The 17,208-nt window shown below is 62.7% G+C and overlaps 1 protein-coding gene across 1 annotated transcript; it reads right to left on the minus strand.

Moving 5' to 3' along the window:
* Nucleotides 1–18: 18 nt before the first annotated feature.
* VWA7 (von Willebrand factor A domain containing 7) lies at nucleotides 19–17,169 on the minus strand. The gene is given in 18 exon segments (XM_065563131.1): nucleotides 19–1,640; nucleotides 3,956–4,124; nucleotides 4,764–4,900; nucleotides 5,451–5,737; nucleotides 6,121–6,213; nucleotides 7,128–7,280; nucleotides 7,369–7,546; nucleotides 7,964–8,143; nucleotides 8,653–8,769; nucleotides 9,543–9,655; nucleotides 10,932–11,101; nucleotides 11,462–11,568; nucleotides 11,570–11,661; nucleotides 12,385–12,501; nucleotides 12,763–12,859; nucleotides 13,976–14,257; nucleotides 14,688–14,939; nucleotides 17,054–17,169. Coding segments are annotated over 17 exon segments (2,904 nt in total). The 5' UTR covers nucleotides 14,925–14,939; nucleotides 17,054–17,169; the 3' UTR covers nucleotides 19–1,265.
* Nucleotides 17,170–17,208: the final 39 nt, after the last annotated feature.

Consider the following 17,208-nt stretch of genomic DNA (forward strand, 5'->3'; position numbering starts at 1 on the left):
ACTCACCTCTTCTGCCACTTTATCAATTTTCTTTATTAACAGCAGGTTAATTTAAAAAACAATGGTATTATCTTTAACCAAAAAAAGAAAAAAATTAGCAGAAACACCCAAACAATAAACCCAATTTAAAATCATAACCCAGAAATACCAGAATCCCCGGAAATAAATATAATCCAAAACCAATTCACAGACTGCAAATAATTAGCTAAAATATACAGACCAGCCATAACTCTTCCAACCAGTAGGAGACTAAATTTAAAACACATCTGGGGACGATCATTGGGTAGCATTGAAAGACAGAACAGAGATCACAGCCCCGTCATGCCAGGCACTGCAGACCCCACCCTCCCCAACTAAGATCAGGGCCCCCAGGACGCCAGGTGCTGCACACAACCCTCCTGACGGAGATCAGGGCCCCGTTGCACTACGTCTGCCTACAGACACTGGATAGTTTTGGCCTTGAAGTGAAGACACTAGACAGACCAAGGGGTGGCATGGGAAACTGAGGCATTGACCAGGAAAGGGACTTGCCCAGCAGAGGCAGGAATTGACTCCAGGAGTCCTGACACTCAGCCCTGTATGTTAATACAAGGCAGCCCGGCCATTCTGTGCTCTTTGGCCTAGGAGAACGTCCAACGGGCGGGCACCCAGGAGTTTCTGAGTTCAAATCCTGCTACCACGACTGAGAGAACCCGACCTCCAGGAGCTCTCACCATGCGTTAAGCAGAGCATTGGTGCTGGGAAATGGAGTCGGGGGTGTAAAGTTAGTCCCGCAAAACTGGGAGAAAATATATTATTTTTTGCTGGAAATTATTTGTATTTTTGGTGTCGGCTCAGAAAAGCATCTCAAACAGCCCGATCCTGGGTTCCCCACCCAGGGGTGTCACGGTAGGAACCCCGAATCCCCCCCCACACACACACACTCACACTCACTCTCACTACACTCCTTTTTCTCCCAGCAGCCCTCAGTGCAGCTGTAGACGAGAGCTAACCTGTATGCTCTACCGCAGTTCCCCACTAGAGGGCTCCCTATAGCAAGAGCCTCCCAGCTGGGTGCAGTACCACCCGTCTCCACTAGAGGGCATCCAATAGCAACAGCCTCCCAGCTGCGTGCAGTATCACCCGTCTCCACTAGAGGGCATCCAATAGCAACAGCCTCCCAGCTGGGTGCAGTACCACCCGTCTCCACTAGAGGGTGCCATAGCCAGGACTGGATGCTGTACCATAGGCTCCCCCCTCCTGCCACTAGGGGGAGCCCTGTAGCATCAATGCCCCAGCCCGACACGAAAGGCCACATGAACGGCCAACGCTGCCACCCACCACCAGGGGGTGAGGGCCAGGTCCCCCGCAGCGCCAGCAGGGGGCGCCGCCACCAGGCACCGATACTCCTCCCCCAGCCGGTTGGCCACCAGAAGCTCCGCCTCCCGGGTGCAGCAGTCAGAGGAGTAGGTGGCCGTCGCAGCCGCCCCGTCGGCCCAGTGGGGCATGGCCACGCCCCCTGCCAGCACCGACCGGATGCCAGCCCCATCCCAGATGCGCAGCCTGGCCGTCCAGCGGTGCTCGCGGCAGGGGGACCCTGGCGGGCCGCAGGTGCCAGCCACTGAGGTGACGTTGCAGGGAGAAGAGGCGCGATTCGGCACCTGCAGGAAGAAAGCGACAGGGTGGGCGAACAGGCCAGCGCCGGGCCGTGAACCCGCCGGGCCGTGAACCCGCCGGCTCGGGGCACACACCGAGATTTTTAACTTAGAACCAGGGCAATTACACGTTAACAACTCAGCACGTTTGGGGGCATTTCCTTTCCTTGGTGGTTTTTCTTAACGATTCACAAAGCTTCGTGGGTATTTAATTTCCCCCATCGTATCAAGGGGGCTCACTCATGGCACTTCCTCAGTTTTATAGAAACACTTCACACAGTTGCTCGGTTGTTAATTGCCCTCGTTTGAATATTAACGAATCACCACGTTTCTTCGCTATTTAATTTCTGTTAACCCTCCACGACGTTTAATGGCCTTTAACGGACCTTGATTTACCCTGACAGCTCACAACGGCTTTGAATATTTCATTTCCCTAGTTTTAGATTAATGACGCTTTGGCATTTCTCTTCGCTCGGTTTATAGCGAAAACTCACAACGTTTTTTTTTTATATATTTTATTTCCTTAGTTTTACATGGGCAAATCACAAAGTTTATGGCATTTACTTTCCCTAATTTTACACTAATGAGCACAGTTTGGGGACGCATTTACATTTCTAGTCTTAACGATTCCCAAGATTTTGGGGTATTTCATTTCTCCAGTTTTATGCTAATGATTCACAGAGTCTAGGGAATTAATTGCCCTGGTTTTCTACGGCCGACTGACAAAGCTCTGGCCGGCGTCTCGGTCCCTGGTTTTTTCAATAACTCAACAAGCTTTTTGGCATTTGATTTCTCTGGGAGTTTGTGACATTGCCTCTAGATGATTTTATGAAAGTATGCTGATGAGTGTGAATATGATGTAACTGGAATATGCTTCATGCAAAAGGTCTCTTGTAAGGTATCATTACAAAGCTTATAATCTACTGAGTGTGGTCATGTATAAATGTACCACTCTTGTATCTGAAACTAGAAATATGAAATATAACTCTGAGGGCCTATTGTAACTATGCAAAGTGTGGGTCATTAAAGGTGGTTTGGAATCTTGATGGCTCCCATTAACCAGGACCATTGTCTGCAGATGGGTATGTTTTACCTGTAAGTCTTCCTCTATGTGTGTGTGCTGGCAAGTGAGTAATGAAGTCTTGCAGTGAAATGTGATCATGTCACCTGAACTGGAATCCATCTTTAACCTGGTGCTTTTCCATTGAGAAGGAGGGGTGGGAACCCAGAGCAGCGCCGTAACAAGGGCGAGGGAAGGTTCTGCCGCCGAATTACCGCCGCCGCTTCATTCATTCTTGGGCGGCAATTCGGCGGTGGGTCCTTCTCTCTGACAGGGACTCAGGGACCCGCCGCCAAAGAGCCTGGAGCTGGCCCTTGCCTTGGGCGCAAAAATTCCTTGTTACAGCTCTGACCCAGAGGGACAAAGGATTCCTGCCTTGTGCCAAAGATATATAAATGGGTGGAAGAGAACAAAGGGAGCAGCTAGGAGAAATCCCCTAGCTACCACCTGAGCTGGAACAAGGGTTGGACCAGGGGAAAGGATTGTGCCCAGACTAGGAAGGTGTCCAGTCTGTGAAAGAAGCTTATTGAAACATCCGAGGGTGAGATTTTATCTGTATTCAGTTTTATTGCTGTGTTAGGCTTAGACTTGCGTGTTTTATTTGATTTTACTTGGTGACTGACTTTGTTCTGTCTGTCACTACTTGGAACCGCTTAAATCCTACTGTCTGTATTTAATAAAATCACTTTTTACTTATTAATTAACCCAGAGTATGTGTTAATACCTGGGTGGGCAAACAGCTGTGCATCTCTCTCTATGGGCGTTATAGAGGGCGAACAATTGATGAGTTTACCCTGTATAAGCTTTATACAGGGTAAAACGGATTTATTTGGGTTTAGACCCCATTGGGAGTTGGGCATCTGAGTGTTAAAGACAAGAACACTACTGTGAGCTGCTTTCAGTTAAGTCTACAGCTTTGGGGCACGTGGTTCAGACCCTGGGTCTGTGTTGGAGCAGACGGCGTGTCTGGCTCAGCAAGACAGGGTGCTGGGGTCCCGAGCTGGCAGGGAAAGCAGGGGCAGAAGTAGTCTTGGCACATCAGTTGGCAGCTCCCAGGGGGTTTCTGTGACCCAACCCGTCACAGAGTTTTCTAAAAGACTCCCAAAGTTTGGGCCGTTGCATTTTAATTTCAGCAGCTCGGGAAGTTTGCTGCAGGACATTTCATTTCCCTGGTTTTTTTGTTGAACAGCCAAGAGCCATTGCAGAGCCAGTGCCCTGGTGCCATCTGCTGGCCACAGCTGAGCGTGCGCCCCGGACTCACCGGCGGCCGGGGCATCACCAGGAGTTGGATGAAGGCGAAGTTGGCGTCCCCGGCCGGGGAAAGGGGGTCGGCGCGGAGGGTGACGGTGACGGCTGAACCAGGAGTGGCGCTGCCGGGCACCCGCAGCGAGATGACGCCCGTCGCCGTCTGGTTCCTGCCCAGTTGCAGCCTGCGCGAGAGGTGGGTCAGCATCGGTGGGGACGGGTCGGACGGGGAGGGGCAAGGGACAGATGGATGGAAGCTGGGAGCTGAAGAGGGACAGACGGCTGCTCTGGGGCAAGGAGGGACGGACAGACAGACCAACCCAAGGAGCCAAAGGATGGATGGATGGATGGACAGACCAACCCTGGGAGCCAATGGACAGACCAACAGACAGACCAACCCAGGGAGCCAATGGACAGACTGATGGACAGACCAACCCAGGGAGCTAATGGACAGACTGACGGACAGACCGACCAACCCTGGGAGCCAATGGACAGACTGATGGACAGACCGACCAACCCAGGGAGCCAATGGACAGACCGACCAACCCAGGGAGCCAATGGACAGACTGATGAACAGACCAACCCAGGGAGCCAATGGACAGACTGATGGACAGACCAACCCAGGGAGCCAATGGACAGACTGATGGACAGACCAACCAACCCAGGGAGCCAGGGGATGGATAGACAGACGACCGGGAGCCCAGGGATGGATGGTCGGACAGATCGACACTGGGAGCTGATGGACAGACAGACGGGCGGCCAGCCTGGGGAGCCGAGCACAGACAGACAGGGGAGCGTGGACAGACAGGCCCCGGGGGCGTTACCGTGGGCTGGAGGTGCTGACGGGGTAGCTGGGGTCGCTGCTCACGGCCAGGCCCAGCTCCTGGGGCTCCTTGGGGTTCCAGACCCGCCAGACGACGGCGCCCGTCTGCCCCGGGAACAGGGGCCCGGCGCTGCTCAGCTGGGGGGAGAACCGCGGAGAGCTGGCTCGGGGGGGGGGGGAGTGCCGCATGCCAACCCCCACTGGGCCCCCTCCCAGTCACATGGCGACCCCCAGAGCCTCCCCAACCCCTCCCTGAAGCATGATGCCCCCCGAAGCCTCCCGCCTCCTCCCTGCCCCCTCCCTGCTTGCAGTACAGCGCCCCCCCCCAGAGTCCCCCAGACTCCCTCTCTGAAGCGCGGTGCCTCCCACTACACCCCCCCAGTCCCCTCCTTGCAGCAAAGCACCCTCCACTGAGCCCCCTGCCCCCCTCCCTGCACCACGGCACCCCCCCGAGCCCCCTGGCCCCCCTGCACCATGGCACCCCCCACTGAGCACCCTGCACCACTGCACCCCCCCAGCCTCCTGCCCCCCTCCCTGCACCACGGCACCCCCCCACTGAGCACCCTGCACCACTGCACCCCCCCAGCCTCCTGCCTCCCTCCCTGCACCACGGCACCCTCCAGAGCCCCACGCCCCCTCCCTGCAGCCCAGGCCCCCTAGCGCCGCCCTGGGGCCCAGCGGCACCGACCTGCAGCAGGAACCCCACGGCCGAGGTGACCTGGGCGGCTGGTCTCTCCATGCGCCGGCCCCGGCTGTCAGATCCTCGCAGGATCAATGCAAAGTCCCCCCGGGGCAGGGCCGGGGGCAGCGCCGTGGCGTAAAGCCCTGTCCCATTGGCCACTTCCCGGAGCGGCAGCTCCCCCCCAAGCCGCCGGCCCATGACGGGGTCCACCAGCTCCACCGCCTCCATCCGGACCGAGTCCCCGCCCGGCCGGGTCAGCCCCGTCACGGCCAGGACCAGCGACAGCGGCAGCCCTGTCGGGTCAGAACCAGAACTGAGTCCAAGCCCCCGTCAAGACAATCCCCAACCTCGGCAGAGCCCAAAGCCCTCGGGCTCGGATGCGGCCGCTTCTGGGGCGGGGCAGCTGGGGGAACAGCCACACATAACGGCACATGGGGACGGCTCGCCCGGCGCTGGGATGCAGCCAGCTCTGGGGCGGGGCAGCCCCACAACAACTTGGGAGAGGAAGTGATGGGAGATTCACAGCTGAGTGAAACCAGAGTGACCCCAGGCTGGAATCTGGCCAGCGCTCTGGGGTTCCCCACAGCCCAGCCCCCTAGCGCCGCCCTGGGGCAATGGGGCCAGGCCCTGACAGGGAGGGGATAGCCCCTTGCTTAGCCCCCCGCCCCACTCTCACCTCTCACGGGGCGACTGTCCAGCTTGAAGAGTCCTGGGTGGGGCCCCTCGGCCGGGACAGCGAAGTAATACAGGAAATCCAGCGAGCTGCTGCCTGGTAACAGAGTGGGGGGGACTCCATTAGGGGAGAGGTCCCGGGCCCCATTCCCGGCCCCACCCCAGCCAGCCAGTCCCCGCCCTGGGGCCGGATGGGAGCCAGCGCCCCCTAGAGGGGACAGGCCCCTGCCCCACTCCCCGCCCCCCTGAGCCAGCCAGTCCCTGCCCTGGGGCCGGATGGGAGCCGGCGCCCTCTAGAGGGGACAGGCCCCTGCTGGCGGACGAGGTGTTTGCGGCGTATTACGGCCCCGGGGCGTCGGCCCGGCGGTTCCGCGCGGCGCTGGTGGAGGTGGCCAACGCCAACGCGGCCCTGGACTTCCTGCCGGCGGCGCGGGACGACCCGGTGCTGCACTTCGACGGCGAGCTGCTGCGGCCGGCCGGCGCCTCCCTCCTGCGCGCCCGGCGCGAGGTGCTGCAGGCCCTGGGCGCAGAGCTGTATCCCCTCGCCCGCCAGCGCCTCGGCCAGCTGCTCCACTCCCTGCAGGTCCGCCCCGGACGCCAGGGTCCCTCCGCCCCCTTGTCCGGCCCCGTCTGTCTGCCCGCCACTCAGCTCCAGCCCTCTGGTTACCCAGCGTCCGTCCATCTGTCCGTCCGTCTCTTCCCCAATCCATCCACCTATCCGTGCTGTCTGTCCATCCATCCATCCACCTTTGCCCCCATCCATCCATCCATCCATCCGTCCATCCATCCAGGCATCTCTACTCCAGTCTATTGGTACATCCATCTCTGCGTCCATCCACCCATCCACCTCTGGCCCATCCGTCTGTCCATCCGTCTCTGCCCTCGTCTGTCCATCTGCCCAGCTACCCATCTATCTTGGCTCTCTCTGTCCATCTGTCCATCTCTGCCTTCATCCATTCATTCACCCATCCCTGCCCTGGTGCCCCCTCCCAGGTTTAACCCTTTCCTCACCTCGCACGTACACCGAATAGTTGCCCTGCACCTGCACCTCCAGGGTCCAGAGGCCGACGGGCGGCCGGGGCAAGAGCTCGAGCCGGTGGAAAGTCCCGGATCGCCGGCCGGTGCCCAGGGGGCCGCTGGCAGCGTCTGAGGTCTGGGAGATCCCTGTGAGACAAAGGGGCAGATGGACAGGGGCCGGGACACGCAGATCCCTTCCCTCCAGATCGGGTGGGGCATCTCCCTCTGGACTCACCAGTGGGGTCCCGGAGCCGGAAGGTGCCGACGTCCCCCTGGACGGTCACGACGGCCCCGTCCACCCGGCTGTCGATCCGGAAGTGGTGGCTCTCCCAGGCGGCCCGTTTCTTCCGCCCCCTCCGGCCCAGCCCCCCGGGGCCCAAGCTGCCCCCCTTCTGGTACTGGAACAGGGTCACCTGGAAACACAGGGCCCCCACCCCCAAACACAGCACCGTCAGCACCGCCCCGGACGCCGCGGTCCTCCGCTCCATCCCCCTCCAAGAGATGAGGGACATGAGCTGCCATCCCGGACGCCTGGGTCCCATTCCCCATCCCTGTCTTCAGACCCCCCAGGTGTGACAACTCTGCACTGCTGTCCCTGACGCCTGGGTCCCATTCCCCATCCCTGTCTCCAGCCCCACCCAGGGGTAACCCTGTGCTGCTGTCCCGGACGCCTGGGTCCCATTCCCCATCCCTGTCTCCGGCCCCCCAGGTGTGACAACCCTGCGCTGCTGTCCCCGACGCCTGGGTCCCATTCCCCATCCCTGTCTCCGGCCCCCCAGGCATGAGAGCCCTGTGCTGCCATCCCGGACGCCTGGGTCCCCTCTCGGTACCGAGGAAGCAGTGGTCTCTCCGATGATGCCGGCCACCTGCCGGATGTTGGCGTTGTCAGTGAAGATGACCTGGCCCCCGGACCTGCGGGCCAGGTCTACGTACAGGTCAAAGCGGTCAGCGGCCAGCACCTCCCGCCTCACCCGCGTCCTTGAGGGGTCCTCCGTGATCAGGAAAGTCACCTGGCGAAGAAGCAAGAGGTGTTTAGACTCCCCAGGGAGCTGCGAGACAGTGGCTTTGTTATTGCAGGGCCTACTCAAAGCGCGGAGGCAGTTTTGGTTTGTTATTTAATCTTTTGTGGGGCGGTTTGTTATGGTAGGGCCTACTGAAAGCGCGGGCATTGTTTTGGTTTGGTTTTGTAGGACCTACTCAAAGTGCTGGGGTGGTTTTGGTTTGTTATTTAATCATTAGTAGGGTGGTTTGTGTTATATCTGAGCCTAACACAATGCTCTTCTTGTTTTAGTTTCCTGTTGTTAGGGAGGTTTGTTATTGTAGGGCCTATCAAAAGTGCTCTCCTTAGTTTGATTTCTCACTTCTCTCGGTTCGGGTGGTTCGTTATTACAGGGCCTTCCGGAAGTCCTGACGTCGTTTTGCTTTACCGTTTACCTTTGCTCTGCCAGTTTGTTATTGTAGGGTCTCTCGAGCATCCGTTTGTTTTGGTAGGGTCTCCCACCCACCAGGGGCTGCCCACCTTGCACCTGCGCTCCTGGATCAGGGCCTCCACACTGGTCCGGAGGTGGGCGTCCTTCGCCGAGGCGTCCGTGAAGACAAAGATCTCGGACATGGGGGGCGAGTGCAGCAGGGCCAGCTGGGGGGGGATACAGAGAGCTGTCGGGGGGGGTCAGATGGAGGGGGCTGTGGGCCAGGGGGACCAGAGAGCTCCAGGGGGCAGGGGGAGAGCGGGAGATCAGAAATGGGGAGGGGGGAGTAGAATGAGGGGGGGGAGGTGCCTGGGTAGGAAATCGGGGTGGGGGGCTGCAGTGTGGGGCTCAGGATTGGATATGCGGGTGCTGTTTCAGGGAGTGGGGAAATGGGGGGAGGTAAAAACTGGGGGGTTGGGGGAATCAGGGGAGCAGGGTGGAATTTGAGGGGGATGAGAAGTGGGAGAGCTGTGGGGGCAGGGGGAGCAGGATTGGGGGGCTGAGGGGCAGGGACTGGGGGGCTGAGAAGTGGGGGGTCATGGGGAGCAGCGGGAGCAGGATTGGGGGGCTGAGAAGTGGGGGGTCATGGGGAGCAGCGGGAGCAGGATTGGGGGGATGAGAAGTGGGGGGCTGCCAGAGAAGCAGGATTGGGGGGCTGAGGGGCAGGGATTGGGGACCTGAGAAGTGGGGGGTCATGGGGAGCAGTGGGAGCAGGATTGGGGGGATGAGAAGTGGGGGGCTGCGGGGGAAGCAGGATTGGGGGCTGTGGGGCAGGGATTGGGGAGCTGAGAAGTGGGAGGGTCATGGGGGGCAGGATTGGGGGGATGAGAAATGGGGGGGCCACAGGAGGCAGGGGAAGCAGGATTGGGGGCTGCGGGGCAGGGACTGGGGGGGGATGAGAAATGGGGGGGCTGCGGGGGGCAGGACCCAGCTCCGGTACCTGCAGCGCCGACAGACACATCTCAGGTTCGTCGCCCCCGGCCAGGGGGCTGATGGAATTCAGGATCTTCAAGAACTCATCGGCGTCGCTCGTCTTGTGCACGGGCCCGAAGCCTGAAGGGGGAAACCGAGGCGGGGGGACAGGATCAGGGAAGGGCCGGAGTCAAAGAGCAATCGCCCTAAATCCCGCTCGGCCCCACCCCCGAATCCCCTGATCAGCCCCACCCAGCCCCCCAATTCTCCCTCTGAACCCCACAGCCCATCCCCCCGTGACACGACACCCCCATATTCCTCACCAAGATACGGTTATGCACGATGGGCCACGTGAGGTGTCACTGGAAAGGTTAGAATTCCCCGAATGTGATTATCCCACGCGTGGGCCTGGATCATTTTGGTATCGGACGTTAGCAATATTCTCTAGGCGGCTATTACAGATGTGTCTACACCTGGGGAACACCCACTAGCCCGACTGCGATCAGCCGGGATGGCCCCACTCCACCCCTTCCCCCAAGCCCCCGTCCCGCCTCTTTCCGGCTTCCGTCCCCGAGCAACGACCCCTGACCCCCAGGCCTCCCTGGACCCGGCGTCCCTCTGAAACGCAGGCCCCCCAAAGCCTGAACATTAGTGGAGCCGGGCCCATGTTATTGGTGGAGCTGGGCCTATATAACTCACCGCCGATGCACCTCAGAGCACCTGGACTTGGGGGGGCCGGGCTGAGCCCAGGCCGGGGGTGTCTGGCCTGTGATAGGAATAACTGGCGGGTTAAGCTGGCCTCAAAAACCTCCGCAAGCTCCTAGGACAGCGTGTAGGGTGGGAATTTGCTGCTCATAAGCAGTGGTTTAGCGTATCACGCTTCGTTTGCGTGTTGCTTTGGTCCGTTTGCTGCACCGTGTCACCACGGAAAATCTCTCGTTTGGAGTTAATAAACTTGGGTGTGTTTGGTCTAAAAGCAGGGTGTGGAAATCCTACCCCGGGGCGGAAAGCTGGGGTATGTTCCCCTTCCCATTGAGGGAGGGGGCGAATTTCGTGAGCTTCCGCTGTGCTGATCCGTGCAGGACAAGACGGTAAAATTGGGGGGTTACCCTCCCGAGGGGGGCGAGCACCGGGCGGTTCCTTCGCTGACCCTGCCCGTGCCGAGCCGATCCCAGCGTCTGGACACAGCCGCAGCTGGGCGTGTCGTGTGCTGGTGAAAGGGTGAGACCGGGAGCGGGTCTGCAGTGTCAAGGGATCCCAGGCTGGTGGGTCAGGCGGGCTCAGTGGGACCCCAGTTCCAAGTGGCACCCCAGGGGGAACCTGTCACACCCTCCAGCCCCCCAACGCCTCACCCCCGTCCCCCCAACTCTGGGGGCCGATCGCCCCCTCCCCCGGGCCCAGGGACCCCCGAACGCACCGGGGTCGTGGAAGGGGACGAGCAGGTAGAAGTCGGGCTCCTCGGGCCCCCCCAGCCGGCGGGTGAGGATGTCGCGGGCCTGGAGCCGGGCGGCGCCGATCTCCTCGCCCATGCTGCCCGTGGTGTCCAGCACGAAGCTGAGCCCCACGGCGGGGCTGATGTCCAGCAGCCTGTGGGGCAGGGGGGCAGAGACGGACACTCAGTCACAGGCGGGGCCCACCCAGGAGGAAACGTGGGTTGCGAGGGATGGGGCCAAGCAGGGGGACGTGACCCTGGATCCAGATGTGGGGGCTGGGGCTGAGTGGGGTGTGGGGGCCGGGGCCAAGCGGGGGGATGTCACCCCAGGATCCGGGGATGGGGGCCAGGGCCAAGTGGGGGGACAACACCCCGGATCCGGGGATGGGGCCGATACAGGTGTGGGGGGCAGGTGGACATCACCCCACGAGCCGGGTGTGTGGGATACGGCCGATCGGGGGGGGGGGGTGTCTGAGCTGGGGAGGGGTGGAGGGGTCGCAGTGGGGGGCTCTCACCTCATGAATCGCTTGTCGTGGGCCAGGTCCCGCCGCAGGTCGCGCAGGAACCGGGCCGAGGCCTCGAGGGCCAGGCCGGCCGCCGGGCCGTGCAGATAGTGGTGGGGGGGAGAAGAGGGGGGACGAACTGTCCTTGTTTATCCCCCCTTGGGGGTCCTGCAGGCGGCTGCTGTCGAACTGCCCCCCATGGCTGCATTTCCCTGCGGGCGGGGGTACGGAGGAGATGGGGTCCAATTAGCCTCCCTGCTCCCCTAAATCTGCCCCCCAGGGCCCCCCAAAACCCCTCCCCATTAAAATCTCCTCCCACATTGTCCTGCCTGATTTTGGGGGTCACCCCCTCTGATGCCCCTCCATGACCCCAATATCAACCCCAATCCTGCTCCCCTTGCAAATGCACCACCCAATTATTGGGGTCACCTCTGCCTCCCCAAACCATACCCAGCAGCCCCTTCATCCATAGCAACCCTGATCTCCCTGAAAGCTACCCCACAAATTATTGGGGTCACTGTCTTTGCCCCCCAAACCCATTCGCCCTCAGTATTATTGGGTGCTCGTCGCCTGCAGCAGAACTCAGCGGCATCCCCGTAAATTATTGGGGTCCTGCCCTCTGCCCCCCAACCTAACCAGGAACCCCAAATCAGCAAGCTTCATAGCCCCCCTCCAGACATTGGTATCACCCCTTAAAATCCTGGGGGGCCCCGATGCCTTGGCACACACCAGGCATGCACCCCAATAAACCCTTCCCCTGGGGGGTCACAGCCCCCCTTTGTTCTCTCCACACCTGCAAACTGTTGGGGTGCTGGTCAATGCCGCGGCCCCCCAAGCTGTGGGAAATCAGGGGCTGTGCAGGAGGGAGGAACGGGGGGAGTCTCCCCTACCCGTGGAGAACGGTCACCCCCAAACCGGGCCCAGCCGAGCCGTACCGGGCGGTTTCTCGGAGCCGAAATACCCGCTGGTCAGTAGCCCGCGCTCCCGGAGCGAGCCCAGGAGGTTCCCCTCGCACGTCCAGCCGGTGCAGGAGCAGCAGGTCCGGACGTCGGCTGCGGGAGAGACGGGGAAAGGGGGGTCCGAAGGTGGGTCCGGCCGGACGCCTGGGTTCTATCCCCAGCGCAGCCCCGGAACCTCCCCTCTCCCGGGCAAGTCGCCGCTCTGTGCCTCAGTTTCCCCACGAGAAAGGAGGAGAAATGATCTGTGTTATGACTGCAAGACAGTGTGTGTGTGTGTGGGGGGTGTCTGGGCAGCGCCCGGCGCGACGGGGCCCCGATCTCGGGCTGGGCAGACGGCCGGGGTGGGGCTGGTACCTCCGGCGATGGAGCCCAGCTCACGGCCGGGTTGGAGCAGGTCCGGGTGGATCCCGCGGTGGCCCAGTTCGACCCAGTTACTGTGGCTGTAGAAATCCTGCCGGGAGGGGAGGGGGGGAGAGGTTTGGAGGGGCGGGGGGGGAAGACGGGAGAGAGAGAAATAAATGGACAGACCATGAGCAATTGGCCCAATAGGCCCCTCGAGACCGGGACCCCGGCCAACCCCTCCTGGCCTCCTGGGTCACCCCGTGGGCCGTGGAGCGTGAGAGCACCCACCCCACCCCCGCGCCGCGGCCTGCCCCTGCCCCACACTGGGCCGGAGGGAAGGGGGCAGCAGCCGTGAGAGAGATGGGAGGAGATGGATGGATGGAGGGGGACAGAGCAGGGACGGGTGAATGGATGGATGGAGGCAGAGATGGACAGATGGACAGAGTCGAGATAGATAGGTAGCATGGGCAGATGGACAGACGAGGGCAGAGATGGATGGATGGATGGATGGATGGATGGATGGATGGATGGATGGGCCAGAGATGGACGGATGGGGGCAAAGATGGATGTACGACAGACGGGAGCAGAGATGGACGGATGGATGGATGGATGGACAGATGGACGGACGGATGGATGGATGGGGGCAGAGGTGGAAGGACGGATGGATGGGGGCAGAGATGGACGGATGGATGGATGGGGGCAGAGATGGAAGGACGGATGGATGGGGGCAGAGGTAGATAGATGGATGGGGGCAGAGGTGGATGGATGGATGGATGGATGGGGGCAGAGGTGGATGGATGGATGGGGGCAGAGATGGACGGATGGATGGATGGGGGCAGAGATGGAAGGACGGATGGATGGGGGCAGAGGTGGATGGATGGATGGATGGATGGATGGACAGATGGATGGATGGATGGATGGGGGCAGAGGTGGAAGGACGGATGGATGGGGGCAGAGATGGACGGATGGATGGATGGGGGCAGAGATGGAAGGACGGATGGATGGGGGCAGAGGTGGATGGATGGATGGATGGATAGATGGATGGATGGATGGGGACAGAGGTGGATGGATGGATGGACAGACAGCATGGATAGGTGGATGGATGGGGGAAGAGACAGACGGACAGATGGACGGACGCTGGGTAACCAGAGGGCTGGAGCTGAGTGGCGGGCAGACAGACGGGGCCGGACAAGGGGGCGGAGGGACCCCGGCGTCCGGGGCGGACCTGCAGGGAGTGGAGCAGCTGGCCGAGGCGCTGGCGGGCGAGGGGGTACAGCTCCGCGCCCAGGGCCTGCAGCACCTCGCGCCGGGCGCGCAGGAGGGAGGCGCCGGCCGGCCGCAGCAGCTCGCCGTCGAAGTGCAGCACCGGGTCGTCCCGCGCCGCCGGCAGGAAGTCCAGGGCCGCGTTGGCGTTGGCCACCTCCACCAGCGCCGCGCGGAACCGCCGGGCCGACGCCCCGGGGCCGTAATACGCCGCGAACACCTCGTCCGCCAGCAGCGGCCGGCCCTGGGGGGAGAGCGGCCGTGAGACCCCGGGGCCTTCCCTGGGGGGCGCTGGCTGGCTCTGGGGGGCAGAGAGTGGGGCAGGGCCCGTCCCCTCTAGGGGGCGCTGGCTCCGATCCGGCCCCAGGACAGGGACTGGCTGGCTCAGGGGGCGGGGAGTGGGGCACAGGGCTTGTCCCCTCTGGGGGGCGTCGGTTCCCACCCGGCCCCAGGGCAGGGACTGGCTGGCTCGGGGGGGGGCGGGGGCTGGCTGGCTCGGGGGGCGGGGAGTGGGGCAGGGACCCGTCCCCTCTAGGGGGCGCCGGCTCCCACCCGGCCCCAGGGCGGGGACTGGCTGGCTCGGGGGGGCGGGGACTGGCTGGCTCAGGGGGCGGGGAGTGGGGCAGGGGCCCGTCCCCTCTAGGGGGCGCCGGCTGCCCCCGGCCCAGGCTTACCTGGAACTGCTCCCAGGCGAGGCGCCGGCCGCGGGGGGGCGGCAGGTCCCGGAACAGCTCCAGGGTGGCGTTGAGCAGCGCGTCCTCCGTCAGGTCCTGGTGGGTGGCGGAGCCCCAGGCCAGGGCCATGGCCCGGGACCAGAAGTTGGGGAAGAAGCCGAGGGCCCCGCGGGGCGCCAGGAGCAGCAGGGGCAGGGCCCACAGGGGGCCCCACAGCCAGGCCGCGGAACGCGCCATAGCGGGTACATGGAGCTGCGGGGAGCAAAGGGTTAAACAGGGGCCGACGCTGCGGGCAGCCCAGCGCCCCCTAGAGCCCCCCCCGTCCTGCTCCCCAGCGCCCCCTGCTGTCCCCCTCCCGCTCCCCGCAGCCCAGCGCCCCCTAGTGCCGCCCTGGGGCATTGGGTCCTGCAGCGCCCCCTGCTGCCCCCCCTGCTCCCCGCAGCCCAGCGCCCCCTAGTGCCGCCCTGGGGCATTGGGTCCTGCAGCGCCCCCTGCTGCCCCCCCCCCCGCTCCCCGCAGCCCAGCGCCCCCTAGTGCCGCCCTGGGGCATTGGGTCCTGCAGCGCCCCCTCTTCCCCCCCCTGCTCCCCGCAGCCTAGAGCCCCCCCGTCCTGCTCCCCGCAGCCCAGCGCCCCCTAGAGCCCCCCCGTCCTGCTCCCCAGCGCCCCCTGCTGCCCCCCTCCCGCTCCCCACTGTCTCCCTGTGTGCAGCTCCTGCCCCCCCGCGTTATCTCTGCGGAGCAGCAGGGTGGGGAACGGGGGCGGGGCCCCGGGAAAGTAACGGGTCGGACTCCTGGGTCCTCGCTCCTCTCTCAGGGAGAAGCAACTGCCCAGGCAACGCCCTCCCCTCCCGCCCACCCCCGGACCCACAGAGGTGGGGGGGCCCTGCCCCTCCCAGGTCAACCCAGCTGGGAAACGGGGATCTGTCCTCAGCAGGACAGTTTGGGGGGCGGGGTGTGTGTTGGGGATTCCCAGGTGGCGGGGGATGTGGGTCCCAGACAGCAGAGCACCCCCAACACCCCCAGTCGCCTCCTCACACATAGTGTCACACCCACACAACCAGCAGCTCCCCCCCCCCACACCGGAGACACAACCCACCCCACCGCACAACCCTGGAGACTCTAACACAACCCACAGCACAGCCAGACCCTAATACTGCCCAGAGACACACAACACAACACCCAACACCCCCCGACGCACAATACCTGCTTAGCACACCACGTCCTAAAGACACACAACACCCGCAACACACACCACACAACATTCGCACACACGCAACACACACCACCACCTCCCACAGACACACAGCACCCGCACCACACCACAACCCCTATGCACACCTGCTACTGCTAGACGCACCACACACCACCCCTCAACACCTCCCAGAGACACCCCCCCCCCACACACACACACTTGCTAGAGACACACAAGACACTCAGTCCCCTGGAGACACACATAACACATGGCAACACAAACATACACAACCCGCCCCCTACACCCCACCTACAGACACAACACAACACCCCCACACACACTGCCAGACCTTCCCCCTACCACACAATCCCGCCCAGCCACGATAAACACACACACACCGCCGCCCCCCCACAACCCCCTAAAGACCATCACAACCACGCCCAAACGCCTGCCCCCCGGACGCCTGGGTTCCCTCCCTCAAGCTGCCCCCCCAAAAAATCCCAGAGATCCCAACACCCTCTCCCCCCCCGTAACTCCTCACCCACATGGGTCCCAACCTGGCCCCCCAGCCACCGGCTCAGCCACTGGGGAGAGTCCCCAGAACTGACCCCCCCCAGGAATCCCCTAACCCAGCCCCTGCCTCCCTCAGGGCATCACCCGCCCTCCCCGCCCCAGCACCCCTAACCCCCCACAACGCAGGGTCTCCATACCTGGCTGGCTCCGTCCTTCTCCGCTTCTGTCTCCTTCCCCCCCACTCTGCCACCCGGGGGCGGATTCCCCCCACACACATACCCAGCCCCCTACGCAGCTCCCAGCTCCGGGCTGGAGTGACAGCCCGAGTGCAGGAGAGAGGGAGGAGGGGCGGGCCACGCCCCTCTCTGCTGGGGGGGGCGCCTGCCGGGGGAAACTGAGGCACGGTGCCAGGTATAGAACCGAGGAGTCCTGGCTCCTAGTCCCTATAACCCACTCCCCTCCCAGAGCCAGAGAACGAACCCAGGAGTCCGGGCTCCCAGATCCCCCTGCTGTAACCCACTAGACCCCACTCCCCTCCCAGAGCCAGACAGAATGCAGGAGTCCGGGCTCCCAGCCTCCCTGCTGTAACCCACTAGACCCCACTGCCCTCCCCCGGATTCCTGGGTCCCCCTCCCTGTCTTCCTAGGGTCAAAAGGCCTACCTTACCATCCCGGACGCCTGGGTCCCATGCCCTCCCCCCACCTGCACTGCGGCTCAGCAGACAGCAGAGCAGGTCCCTGGCCCCGGGCCCAACGCTGAGTCACCCCCTGCCTGGCAGAGATGGGACGAGGGAAAGTGGCCTCCAGGGGGTGCCTG

This window comes from Chrysemys picta, chromosome 12 (genome assembly GCF_011386835.1).
Source record: "Chrysemys picta bellii isolate R12L10 chromosome 12, ASM1138683v2, whole genome shotgun sequence".
In the NCBI taxonomy this organism is placed as follows: domain Eukaryota; kingdom Metazoa; phylum Chordata; order Testudines; family Emydidae; genus Chrysemys; species Chrysemys picta.